This window comes from Jaculus jaculus, chromosome 3, assembly GCF_020740685.1.
Source record: "Jaculus jaculus isolate mJacJac1 chromosome 3, mJacJac1.mat.Y.cur, whole genome shotgun sequence".
In the NCBI taxonomy this organism is placed as follows: Eukaryota; Metazoa; Chordata; class Mammalia; order Rodentia; family Dipodidae; genus Jaculus; species Jaculus jaculus.
Window position 1 is genome coordinate 126,704,140 of NC_059104.1, and position 14,021 is coordinate 126,718,160.

The following is a 14,021-nucleotide window of genomic DNA, read 5'->3' on the forward strand; positions in this document are numbered from 1 at the left end:
CAAACAAACAAATAAACAAATGAAAAATTGTCTTCAAGGTGTGTTTAGGAGTGAGCAGATGGCATAAAGGGAGGGAGATGTTGTCCCCAGAGCACAGTGGGCAGTGAGCATGCAGGACCTGAGTTTGAGCTCCAGTATCCAGGTAAATGCCAGTTGGAGTGGCAAGCACCTGTAATCCTAGTGCTGGGGAGGTGGAGACAGGAGGATCCTTGGGGCTCACTGGCTACATAGTTTAGCCTGATTGGTGAGCACCAGTGAGAGAACCTGTCTTAAAGGAAGTGGATGGTGTTTTCATGATGACATCTGAGGTTGTCTTCTACCAATTCCACATGCACGCATACACAAAAGTACACACACTCCTGTATATACATGGACACATACACATGTGCATCAAAATAAAATTAAGTCTTTAAAAAATAAGATAAGAATGTGATATTAATCTCTTAAGCTGCATTCATGGACCTCTTTTCATTAAATTTAAGAGTCTAGTTTCTTATTCTGATCATCTTTTTCAGAAGCTGAACAAATTGAAAGAAACATTCATCCCACAATGATGATGCTGACCAGCATTATTAACTTACTGCAAACTCTCTGCCTCTCGGTTGGAGTACATGCTGATATCATGCAGAGTGAGGCCACCAAGACTCTGTGTGGACTGCTGCGAATGTTAGTGGAAAGTGGAACCACAGATAAGACATGTATGAAATGAACAATTTTGGGCCTATTGACTCCACATTGGTGTGTGTGTGTGTGCGTGTGTGTGTGTGTTTATGTATGTAAATACATCAGTTTTGTATATATGTAGGCAAATATGGAGGTGAGGGTGTGAGTGGGCATGTGAGTATGTGTGTTTATGTATTACGTTCCTGTGGCTTCTATAACGAAGAACTAAAATGGAGGCATAAACTAGAACAGTCCATGTTGGTTCCTTCTGAGGCTGTGAGGACAACCTGTTCTAAGCCATTCCTCTAGAATTTGGTGGTTGGCTGGCAAGTTTTGGTCTTGCCTACCTTATGCATGCATCAACCTAGTCTTTCCATTCTTGTTTACATGCTGTCCTCCCTACATGTATATATGTTCTACATTTGCTTTTTATAAAGATTCTAATTAGCCTCATCCAAGCTAGTTGCATCTGCAATAACACCATTTCCAAAGAAAAAACTAGAGGTTAGTGCTTCAACATAGAATGAAGGGCAATGGTTCTCTCAATTCTGGAGAAATCCCATGTCAGGTTGTCAGTAGAATCATGTTCCTTCTGCAAGCTCTGGAGGAGGGTCCTTCCTTTCCCTGACCAGTTCTTCTGGCTGCATGCTTTCTTGTTTATGGTTGGATCCTTCTAGTCACTGACTGTTTTCATGTAGTCTTTTCCAGTGTGTCTCTTTATGTCCTTTGCTTTCTTGTAAGAACTGATTTTAAAAATTGGATTCAGGGTTCAGCTGATCTAGCAGAAGGTTATCTTAGTCCTCCAGAGAATATTTTCAAATAAGATCATATGTTGATGTTCTCAGTGTCAGTATTTGGGATGGAGACACACAATGCAATCCATTCAGTAATCTAGTATGTGTAAATATAAGTATGGGGAATGTGGTTTGAGAAAATAGGGTAATATTTCTATATGGCTTAAGGTTTGTGATTGTGAGAGTGCTTGTGAGCATATATAACTACCAGTAGGTGTGTGCATACATGTGTGTTTTGAGTATGCATTTGTGTAAGAGCATGTCTGTTAGTGCTGTGTGTGATGTCTACCTAATCATATTGGTACGAGCTGATGTGTCCATGATTGGTGGGTAAGTAAAAGGCTGTGTGGGAAGCATGAAGGTATGTGTTTGAGTGTGGTTGTTTGGGTACATGTGAATGCCCATGGAAACATGGTTGTGGGCAAGTAATGATGTTGAATAAAGTGAATGAGCATGAGTGAATTTTTTCTTTTGTCTGCATGTTTGTGTGTACGTGTATTTGCGTATGCAGCTGGAGGCCAGAAATCAATGTCTGGTGCCTTTCTTCATTTCTCTCCACCTTAGTTTTGAGAAGGATTCTTTCAATAAACCCAGAGTCCACTGAATCAGCTAGACTAGGTGACCAGCAGTTCCTGGAGCTCCTTCTGACTCTGCCTCCTCAGTGCTGGGATTATAGGTACATTCCACCATGCCCAGCTTTTACTTGGGTGCTGGGGATCTTTACCCAGAGAGACCTGCAGATCAGAATTTTAATTGTGTTGTTGAGTGGGAGGAGGCTTGGTACTTAATATAAACAGTGAGAGTGAATGTATGCATTTGAGCAGTGCATGTGAGTGTAAGTGGATGTGCATGAATGTGAGTGAGTATATAAGTGCCTGAATCACTATGTAAGCACATGTATGTTCTTTTGGGTGTGCATGGTAGTGTGGCATGAGTGCAGTAAGTGCATGAACCTGCCTCATAGGTTCTGTGTGCATATGTGTTACTAGGTTTCTATGTGATTGTTGATAGTGATTGCAGTAGTGATAGGTGAATGTAGGTGACAGTATTTGTGCGTAGGTGAGTGACTATGAGAGATGGTGTGATTGTGTATCTGAGTAATTGTGAGCTAGTGTCTGTGAGTGTATTAGAATGCATGTGACAGTGAATGTTAGTGTGTGTGTGTCTACGTCTTCTGTTTGAGGACAGTGATGTCCTTATGAGCCTGGAGGGAAGGAAGGCAGGATGGCACAGCAGGAAAGGTGAGCTGCTATTGCCTCTGGAGGAAGTTCTGGGAAGGTGTCAACAGTTCCAGACTCTAGGCTGCATATCTCAGTTGGAGTGAAACTAGAAATGGGAAGTGACTTGAGTGGACATTCCGAAGTGAGGAACAGATGTGGTCCCAGTTGTACCAGAACCAACTTGTGTAAACCTATCAAAAATATCATTCTCAAGAGCCATGGTAGCTTGTGCCTGTAATTCCAGCATTGGAGAGGTGGAGGCAGGGGGATCATGACTTCAGGCTATATAGCAAGAGTTTCTACAGAAAAAGTTAAGAAAAACTCACTCTCATTATGTTAGGAATTTAGGATGCAAATTAAAGGTGGTCATATGGACACTGAAAGCACAGTGAAGTTTTAAAAATATAACAGATGTGTGGTGCAAGTTACTGCTACTGGGTTTGTAGATCACTTTTCTGTTGCCTAGAACAGTAAGTTGATGAAATTCTTTATTACTTTGAGTTTCTATAGGTACTTTAAATGTAAAAAGTGCAGTAAAATGTTTATGGAGCTAAGTTGTAAACCTTCTTCCATCTCTCTCTCAGTGACCAAGTCCCGTTGTAAAGCAGCTTATTGCCCACAGTGAGATAGTTTTAAATATCAGGCTGTGCACATGCTTTCATTGGATCCACACGTGTTGTCGCTCTCTCCCTGCAGCTCCTCCAGATAGGCTGGTGTGCCGGGAGCAGCACCGGAGCTGGTGCACTCTGGGCTTTGTTCGGAGCATTGCCCTCACCCCTCAGGCCTGTGGGGCTCTCAGCTCTCCACGGTGGATTGCTCTGCTCATGAAGGTTGTTGAAGGGCATGCCCCCTACACTGCAGCCTCCCTGCAGAGGCAGGTAATGTGCTGTTGGCAAACCCCAGCCTACCATGATACAACCACTTACAAAAGCTCCCAGACTTCAGCAAGAGTGTAGAAGACTGTGCAAGTTAACACAGTAAATTTTCTCAGGACGGATGGCTGTGGTTCTTGGTAAATCGCAGTTATCTACCAACAGTGATGACATTCTATGGCTTTCTCATTGGCCTCATTGGAATTGCAGTGTGATTGTCAGGAATGAAGTTAACAAGAATGATTTTTCACTTAAACAGATCATGCATTTATTTTTAATTCCTTATAATCCTTTCCATTAGCTAGCTTGATCAGTAATACCTAAGTTTCACCTGATGAATTACATTGTAGGACAAAAGAATCTGGGTATGGTGGTGCATGCCTCTAATCCCAGCACTCAGGAGGCAGAAGTAGGAGGATTGAAGTAAGTCTTGAGGCCAGCCTGAGACTATATAGTGAATCCTATGTCAGTCTGGGCTAGAGTGAGACCCTATCTCAAAAATAAATAAATAAATAAATAGATAGATAGATAGATAGATAGATAGATAGATAGATATATAAAGATCTTATTAGATCATGGATTTCTTTTAAAACTTAGCCTTTGAAATTTTCTGATCAGATCTTAGCTGTGCACTTACTACAAGCGGTTCTTCCATCATGGGACAAGACAGAAAGGGCAAGGGACATGAAGTGCCTTGTGGAAAAGCTTTTTGGCTTCTTGGGCAGTTTGCTCACTACTTGTTCTTCTGATGTCCCATTGCTCAGAGGTGAGTGGTGGTCCCCTTACTTGTGACCCTCTTTACTGAGCAGTGTACAGTGCAGCATTGCTGTCTTCTTCTTCCTCAGAATCCACACTGAGAAGACGGCGGGCTCGCCCTCAGGCCTCCTTGACTGCCACCCACAGCAGCACTCTGGCGGAAGAGGTGGTGGGGCTGCTCCGAACATTGCACTCCCTTCCCCAGTGGAATGGGCTCATCAACAAGTACATTAACTCACAGCTCTGCTCCGTCACCCACAGTTGCACTGGAAAGCCACCAGAAAGGGTGGGTTATGTGTCTTCACATGAGCTCAGTAGAATGATAGCTTTTAAAGTACTTTCTACAATAGTAAGCACTTTTGTTTCAATATATTTGTAAGAGTACTTTAATGGAAATAATTATTAGAGAAATAAAAATTTAATTCACAAACCAGGCATAGTGGCGCATGTGAGATAGAAAAGTGTTGCTTAAGTCTTGGGCTAGCCTGGGCAATATAGTTGAGACCCTGTCTTCTAAAATAAGTTTATAAATAATCATAAAAATTTACTCTGGCCGGGCGTGGTGGTGCATGGCTTTAATCCCAGCACTTGGGAGGCAGAGGTAGGAGGATCACCGTAGATTCGAGGGCACCCTGAGACTACATAGTGAATTCCACGTCAGCCTGGACCAGAGTGAGATCCTACCTTGACAACAACAACTACAACAAAATTTAGTCTTAACTGTAAATCTGTAAGAACTGTGCAGTTTTTTGGGCTTTCCTCTTCACACTTGCTCTCTGTCATCTGCACTAGGCCATGTTAGAGGACTACTTTCCTGATTCTGAGAACCCTGACGTGGGGGCCCTCATGGCAGTCCTGGCTGTGATTGGAGGGATTGATGGCCGCCTGCGCCTGGGGGGCCAGGTCATGCATGATGAATTTGGTGAGGGCACCGTGACTCGCATCACTCCGAAGGGCAGAATCACCGTGCAGTTCTCTGATATGCGGATGTGCCGTGTTTGCCCATTGAATCAGCTCAAACCAGTACGTTACCCTTTGCCCAGTTACTGAATATTAAGGTTTGGTACTAGAACTGGCTTATAATGTTAGAAATGGGAAGAACTGTGGTTCTTATTACCCCTTAGGAAGCTGTGTGACTCAGGATCTCATTTTCTTCCTGTGTTTGTGCTCTGTGGGAAGCAGGCCCTCTTTCATAGGGAACATGGAACACAGGTCTTCCAGACTCACAAACACGGAAGGTCACTAACAACCTAAAAGATAATTTTAATTATTTTAACATACAAACTTACAATGCTTATGTTATTAAATAACCTGACTTCTAGGAAAACTTAACAGTGTTTTTTTTTAAGAAATAATCTTCACATAGAAAATACTTACTAATCATGTTGAATGACATGACTTAGGTAGCAGTGACTCATCATAAACATGTGAGTTAGGGATGACAGGGAAGAATGAGAGTGACATTTTTATGTAACACGGGTACAGTTTGACTATATCTTTTGATAAAATACTATTTTGATTATTACAGGAATATACACATATTTCAGAAAATTTGAACTGCATAAAAATATCTTAGATATTGACTATTAGCCTCCTAGAATTATTGCTGACAATTGATAAAGGAAAACCTCATATAGATTATATCCATTGCTCATAGCCACTTTATCTTCCTTTCATGTCATCTTTCAAAATTATTCTCAGGTTTGAAATGACATAGGGATATGTGTATTTAAAAGTTAGGGCTGATGCTGTCAAAATTTTGAGATGGTTTTACTTGTCAGTGTCATCGCCTACCCTTTGAAGTCGTCTGTGCTTTCTCTGCAGCTCCCTGCTGTGGCCTTCAGTGTAACCAACCTGCCTTTCACTGAGCCCATGCTCTCTGTCTGGGCTGAGTTGGTGAACCTTGCTGGAACCAAATTGGAAAAACACAAAATAAAGAAATCGCCTAAACAGGCCTTTGCAGGTCAGTATATGGTGCTTTTGCTAAAGTGGCTACAGACTGAACCAGCATTGTCTACTTTTAGAGTGGGGTCATATAACTGCTGAAGTCTTGGAGTTCTCTGGAATGTACAATTTGTTATGTTTAGACATATAACCTTGCATGGTTTGTTGAATCTTTCTGAGTTACCCTTTGACCTTATGATTGGAACCACATCTGAAGAGATTTAGCCCGCCCTTCCTTCCTTTCCCCCTCCTCCTTCCCTCCCTCCCTTCCTCCCTCCTTTCTTTCCTTCCTGGGTGGGTGTTCCAGGGCCCCTAGCCACTAAAAACAAACTCCAGATGCATGTGCCACCATGTGCATCTGGTTTAATGTGGGTTCTGGGGAATCAAACCTGGGTCCTTAGGCGTTGTAAGCAAGCACCTAAACCAGAGACTTAGCACTTTCTGAGTGAACTCAGAAAGAAGAATGCCCTTTTCTTCTGCTTGTGATCCTGTGCTATGACTTACTTTCCCATTTGAAACTTTGTTCATGGCATCTTAAGTGTCAGCTGCAAGCTGCTTTGTAATTGTACTCATCCTGACTTTTCTCTGTGCATAATAGTCAAAGACTACAGCCATTCTTACTTGAGCCCTTCTCTTTGGGTCTGGGATACTACTTATGATTTTACTTTCTCTGATTATTCCTTTTTCTCCCATTTAAAATGGTAACATCATCTTTACTGATATTTGGTATTATGACAGACATTTACACAAAACTGAACAAGACAATTCCAGTAGAGTGGATTCTAAAATTGCAGCACACAGTCTAATACTTCTCACCTTCATCTTCTCCTTCAGCACACCTGCTTCAGCCTCTTCATAATCTTTGTCTAGGATGGCCATGTCTCTTGGGTCTCTCCTTCCTCCATGCCCTCACCCATATACAAGGGCATTTTGGCATACGTCAGATCAAAGTTATGGTCTAGGTGAGCCCAGGCCTCAGCAATGGCCATAGTGTTACATGGCATGGACACAACTCACTTTACCGTGGCCAAGTCTCCATCAAATACCATGTTGGAGGCTGGTAATTAATGTTAACGTTGAAGCTTAAAGCCAGTGGGGCACCAGTATACAAACTGGATGCTGTGGTTAGGCTTGATGGTGGCAGTGGCGGCATTGGCATTTTTGGGAACAGGCAGCAGTACATGTATTTACTACAGTGAGGTTCACATTTCTCCACCTAGTTGGCTGGCTCAAAGCCAGCTTTGGTGATAATCTTCTACAGAAAGCTATTCATGGTAGGCTTTCTCAGTAGAAATAACCGAGGGAAGTGAATGTAGAAGTAGGGTGCCAGAGTGGTCTGGAATTCTGTTGGGCTTCAGGGCTCCACCAAACCTGATGGGAGAGGTGATGGAAGACATCAGGCTTATAGGGTAGTTAATTTATGGTTAGGGACACTTGGTTGTTGCATATTGAGCTTTCTGTGACAGATATTGTCATAGTCAACTTTATGTTACTGGGATGAACCTCCAAACCAAACATAGTTTATAGGAGGAATTTGTTTGAAATTTATAGATCCACCCCCAGTAACACTTTAGGGGTCTGGACCATGGAACCCCACAGTGATACCTCCAGTCAGACAGCTGGAGATCTAAATTACAAGCTTTAATAAACTCCTGACTCTACTGGGGAACAACCATTCAAACTACCACAGATATCATCGATGGTCTCATTGTTTCTCATTAAGGCATAGCCAGGGCTTCAAGATGGGGTGAATGGTAAATATGGAATGCTAGGATTCCACAGCAGTGCTGAGTAGCTTTGAAGAAAGAAGACTCAGGAGTCAGAGAGTTCATCAAATCCTTTATCACTGACAGTATTTGTTTATGATTGGTCCATTCCCAAAGGGAAGAGCACTGTTTGTCTCCCTGTTAAAAAGGTGGCTCAGCTGGTGAAGAGCAGAGATGAGGAAACTGCGAGGTTCTAGCCGTGTTCTTCTGTTCCACAGGACAAGTGGACTTGGACCTGCTGCGGAGCCAGCAGTTAAAGCTGTACATACTGAAAGCAGGAAGGGCACTGCTTTCCCACCAAGATAAACTGAGGCAGATTTTGTCTCAGCCAGCTGTTCAAGAGACTGGAACTGTTCATGCAGGTATCTTCATAAACAAAAAGTCTTACATAGATTTGTTAGAAAGCCAGATTCCCTAGTAGAAAGCCATACAAAGATTGGGAATCAACATTTCGCAGAAGGGGAATATAGACGTCTTATAAATGGACAAGAGATATGTAGGCTGCCTGATATCCCCAACTGTGGACACTAATAGAGCTGAGGTAGGCTCCTTAGTGTGGGCAGAGCCCTGTCCTGGGTGGAAAGGTCTCCATTCTGTGGGCCAAGCGCTGTTCCTGGGTGGGAACTGTCTCTCCCAGGGATTGACAGGTGGCTGCAGCAGCACCTAGTTTTGTAAATAAGAGTTGTTTGTTTAGAAATCCTGTCTTGTTATAACTCAGGCTAGTCTTGAACTCAAAATTTTCCAGCTTCCACCTCCCACCTCCCAAGTGGTGTGTGAATAAAATTTTACAGGAACACAGGCACAGTCACTTCTTGCTTTATAATGACAGAGTTGAGTAGTTGTGATGGGAAGCCATATGGCCCATAAACATGAACTATTTACTTTCTGGCTTTTTAAGAGCAAGATTTGTAGCCCTGATCTATATGGTTAAAGTTGTCCCCAAATAAGTTTAGCAAGTACAAAAAGGTGAATTGTGTGAAACCAGCTCTGAGGCAGTGAATATTGTGGAACTGTGACCAAGAAAGACACAAAGTACTCACTTGAGATATTCAAAAGATGTAAAAGGTCACAGTCAAAATAACTTTGTTCTAAATACATGACACATTTGGATTGATGTTGCTTAGTTATTAAATAAGGTTTGATAAAGCAATGAGTGAACAAGGAAGGGACCAGGGCCTACAGGCTGGGAAGTAGCTTTTGGCTTCTAAGATGCAGATGAGCAAACGATGGACAAGGACCAAAAAAGCGGGGAGAGGAAAGTTCTGTAGCTATCTAAGCTTTGAAGATTTTGATTGTCACACAGTGAGGCAGAAATCAGATCCTGTTTACTATACACAGAGAGATGTTTGCTATTGAAAATAGGAGTTACATATGTGGTTTCTAAATTCAGATGATGGAGCAGCTGCATCCCCTGACCTTGCGGACATGTCACCTGAAGGGCCACAGCCCCCAATGATTCTTCTGCAGCAGTTACTGGCCTCTGCCACCCAGCCATCTCCTGTGAAGGCCATATTTGATAAACAAGAACTCGAGGTACATTTGTATAACCTTGACAGTTGCAATCCTGATATACTAAATTGTGAATGATTTATTTCCACATACATTGTAAAGGATATATTTTGAATTTTAAATAATACCAAATTAATTCGTGTGGCCAAGTGTGCTGTAATTACGCTTATCTAGTCATCATTTCACTACTAGCTTAAGAGTGAAAGGGTTGAACTTGAACCTTATTTTAGATTTGTGTAAGGTATTTGCAATAAACTAGTTGTAGCAAGTGTTTGGTGCTCATATGTTCATGGAGGGAGCTTCCTGCACAATGTGGAAAGAGATCTAGTAGGCATCAGAATGTCATGCTTGCTCATTTGTTCCATTTTCTCCAAGGACTTTATTGGGTGTACTGTGTCACTGTGGACCCTCAGCTGTCACTATGGAGTGCATGCTGGTAGCTATGAGGCAACACACTCAGGGCTGCAAGCTGTTTTGTTTCATGAGACTGGCTCCAGATGAGAACTTTCATGGTTGGTGACATAGAGGACCAGATAATTCTTAAAAGTTCTTCTTGTCTTATAATACATACAGAACCCTAGTAAATTATTCAAACCAGAATGAAAACCTTTAATGCGCAGTTTGGCAGGCAAAAACAGCCCTGAAGAAAGTGAGGATCCAGAGTGAGGTAGCATACCATCGGGAGGACCTCCCCTCAGTTTTAGAAAGTAAAACATACAATTGGAGAAAACAAGAAACTGGGGGGAGGGCCCCCATTGGTGTAGGAGGAGAGTAGCAACGCCTTTTCTGAACTCCAGCTGCCTACTAGATCTGAGGACCTCTGAGGTAAAAGTTCAGCCTGAAGTGGCCACACAGAGATTGTGTTTCCATTCACCTTACAGAAAAGATAAAGAATGGATACTGAGCAATTTTAGGACACATTGAGCAGAACACAGCCCACATTCATTGCTAGGAAAATGCCACACATTGGTAAGGACTGTTTCATTAACAGATGGAAAGTAAGCTATCACTTTTATCTTTATTTTTCTTTTTTTAAAAAAATATTTAAGGGCTGGAGAGATGGCTTAGCGGTTAAGCACTTGCCTGTGAAGCCTAAGGACCCCGGTTCGAGGCTCGGTTCCCCAGGTCCCACGTTAGCCAGATGCACAAGGGGGCGCATGCGTCTGGAGTTCGTTTGCAGAGGCTGGAAGCCCTGGCGCGCCCATTCTCTCTCTCTCCCTCTATCTGTCTTTCTCTCTCTCTGTCTGTCGCTCTCAAATAACTAAATAAAAAATGAACAAAAAAAATATTTAAAATATTTATCAACAAGCAGAGAGAGAGAGAGAGACAGACAGACACGGAGAGGATATGTGTGTGCCAGGCTGTCCAGATGCTACAAACAAATTCCAGATACATTCACTACTTTGTGCATCTGGCTTTATGTGGGTACTGGGGAATTGAACTTGGGGCATTAGGTTTCGCAGGCAAGCACCTTAATTGCTAAGCCATCTCTCCAGCCCCTTATCTTTATTTTTCTATATGGAATGTCTTTTCTGTGATGTGCGTGCGTGCGTGCGTGCGTGCGTGTGGTTTTATCCATATGGCACCCCATGCACTTGCCTGCCAAGGCCAGAGGGAACACTGGGTGTCCTTCGTCACTTGTTCTTCCCCCTGCTCTTACTTGAGCCTGTCCAGAGTCTGTTGACAACTTCATAGCTTGCCACTGTTGTTGTTTTCATGAGCCCTCATGGTTCTTTGGTCTCTGCCTCCCCTAGGACATGAGTGGCCATGTTCAGCTATTTGTGTATTTCTGGGGTTCTAACACAAGTGGTCTCTTCAGGCCTCCTTTGGACCCTGATGCTTGCATGGGAAGTGTTCTTAACCATTGAGCCATCTCTCTAGCCCTCTGTACTTTTTTTTTTTTTTTTTCGAGGTAGGGTCTCACTCTGGTCCAGGCTGACCTGGAATTAACTCTGTCATCTCAGGGTGGCCTTGAACTCATGGCAATCCTCCTACCTCTGCCTCCCGAGTGCTGGGATTAAAGGCATGTGCCACCATGCCTGGCTGTTTGTTTGTTTTTGAAGTAGGGTCTTGCTGTAGCTCAGCGTAACCTGGAATTTACCATGCAGTCTGAGACTGGCCTTGAACTTACAGCAACCCTCCTACCTCTTCCTCCCAAGTGCTGAGAATAAAGGCATGTGCTACCATGCCCAGTTTCTTTGTACTTTTACTGTGTCTTCTATTTTCTTTGGGTTTCTGCAGTTTGACAAAGATTTTCCTATAAGCATATGATGCATACATACGTCCTTGGATGAGATTTGCTTGTTACTTATGTACCTGGCATGATTTTTTTCCTCTCTCAACAGCTTTTTTTTTTTCAATGTAGGGTCTCTCTCTATCCCACGCTGACCTGGAATTCACTGTGTAGTCTCAGGGTGGCCTTGAACTCATGGCAATCCTCCTACCTCTGCCTCCCAAGTGCTGGGATTAAAGGCATGCAACACCATGCCCAGCTCATTTTTCTTTTCTTTCTTTCTTTCTTTTTTTTTTTTTAAATTTTGTTTAAAGTTCCTCTTGACAAATTTGAAAACTTGATGACTATAAATTTTTTTTCCTGTCCTTTTCTTGGAATGAATATAATTTATTTCTAAAACAAGTGAGTTTCTATAGATAGAAAATTTTAATGCAAGAACAGACTGTAATTTGATCACAGTCTGTTCCCATTACCCTTTTTTGTCTCTCTCTCCCTCACTTATTCCACTGAACCCCCTCCTCTATTTTCATGCCCTCCCCATCATATATTTCAAAATGTTGATGGCTCAATATTATACAGGTCTTAAGGAGGTAGTAACTTATATTTGAGGTCATGAATGTACCAGTCCCTTCAAGTCCAGAGGATGGTGTCCCAAAGTATTCCTCCTCACCCTTTGGCACTTAAATTTTTTTCACTCCCTTTTCTTCAGTGTTTCTTGATCTTTGGAGGGTATTACAAATATTTCACATTTAGTGCCAAGCCCTCAACAACCTCTTCTGAAAATAATATTCTTTCTTTCTTCCTTCCCTCCCTCTCTCCTTTCTTTCTTTCTTTCTTTTCCTGAAGTAGGGTCTCGTTGCCTGAAATTCACAATGTAGTCTCAGGGTGGCTGGAATTCATGGCATTCCTCCTTCATCTGTCTCTTGAGTGCTGGGATTAAAGGCATGTGCCACTGCACCTGGCTATATTGTCTTTTTCATTGATGAATTTGAGTCTCCTTAGTATCTACTGCCAAAGAGAAGTTTCTCTGACCAACAGTGAGAGTAACATCACTAATATTTCCACAGCCACTTCCCCAGTGTTCACTGAGCCTTGGTGAGTATGATAGAGATGTCTCACCCAGTGCTGAGCACTCAACTGTCACTACTTCTCATCACCTTGATGAATCTTGGCCCTCCCAGTTACCACTGCCATCTGCAAAAACAAGCTTCTCTATCCAAAAGTGGGGATGTCACTAATCTGTGGGCATAGACATAAACATTTGGAGGGCAGTTTGATGGACAACATACTCATTTAGCTGAAGAGCAATGCTAGCTCCCCCTCTACCAGCAGATGACTATTCAAGCTATAGAATATTAACTCAGTTTTTAGTGTTGGGTATGAATTTCCTCCCATGGAATAGGTCTCAAATCCAATCAGAAAGCATTTGGCCACCTCCAAAACTGACCTGTCACTATTGCTCCAGTGGGCATATCTTGCCTTGCTGGTCAGTGTGTTACTTACAGAATCCACTGCTCTTAAGGCTGTTGACGCCATGTCTTGCCCAGCAACATGCACAGCTCTTTCCAGCACTGTGCCAGCCAGCCAGCAGGAAGAGGTTTTCAGCTCAGTTCTAGTTGGGCTTCTCAGTGACCTGCAACTGAAGTATGTATGTGGTGGCCTCAGCAGTAGCATCTTGTCTGTCTTTGATACTATATTTCCATTTGGTCTCTTTATATAGTTTGATGTCTCTCCTGAAAGGTAGCATCTCTTTATCCCTTTCATTGATGTTGGCACTTAAAACATTTCTGATGGTTGTGTTAAATTTCTTGATTGTTTATTTCAATATCTGGGCCACCTGACAGTGGTTTGCTACTCTTGGCACGTTTTCCTTTGATGATAGTTATTGATTGATCTTCCCACATCTAATGATCATTTTTGTTGTATACTGGATGCTTTGGATAGTTCATTGATTTGTCTCTGGGTTCTGTCAGCTCTTTTGGAGAACATTGAATTTTTATCACACAGGCAGTTTAATATCTGTGGGACCTTAAACTTGAGGAGGCCTGGTGCTAGGCTTTTTTCCCCCTTCTTTTTGTCTTTTTTTCAAGGTAGGGTCTCACTCTAGTCCAGGCTGACCTGGAATTCACTATGTAGTTTCAGAGTGGCCTCAAACTCACGGAGATCCTCCTACCTCTGCCTCCTGAGTGCTGGAATTAAAAGTGTGTACCACCATTCCTCGCTGGGCTTCAAATTTTATTTTTATTTTTATTTTTATTTTTATT

General features: G+C 42.5%; 1 protein-coding gene across 4 annotated transcripts in view; it reads left to right on the forward strand.

Annotated features, from left to right (window-relative positions):
- Herc2 (HECT and RLD domain containing E3 ubiquitin protein ligase 2) overlaps positions 1-14,021 on the forward strand; it is a 214,552-nt gene that overhangs the window by 122,920 nt on the left and 77,611 nt on the right. For 3 of the 4 annotated variants that reach the window (XM_004661943.2, XM_045145020.1, XM_045145021.1), the window contains 8 exons: positions 516-698; positions 3,374-3,555; positions 4,168-4,315; positions 4,395-4,591; positions 5,098-5,328; positions 6,130-6,268; positions 8,234-8,377; positions 9,406-9,548. In XM_004661943.2, coding sequence (XP_004662000.2) covers positions 516-698; positions 3,374-3,555; positions 4,168-4,315; positions 4,395-4,591; positions 5,098-5,328; positions 6,130-6,268; positions 8,234-8,377; positions 9,406-9,548 — 1,367 coding nt within the window. The remainder of the gene's footprint in view (positions 1-515; positions 699-3,373; positions 3,556-4,167; positions 4,316-4,394; positions 4,592-5,097; positions 5,329-6,129; positions 6,269-8,233; positions 8,378-9,405; positions 9,549-14,021) is intronic. The other variant, XM_045145018.1, reaches the window with a different exon arrangement.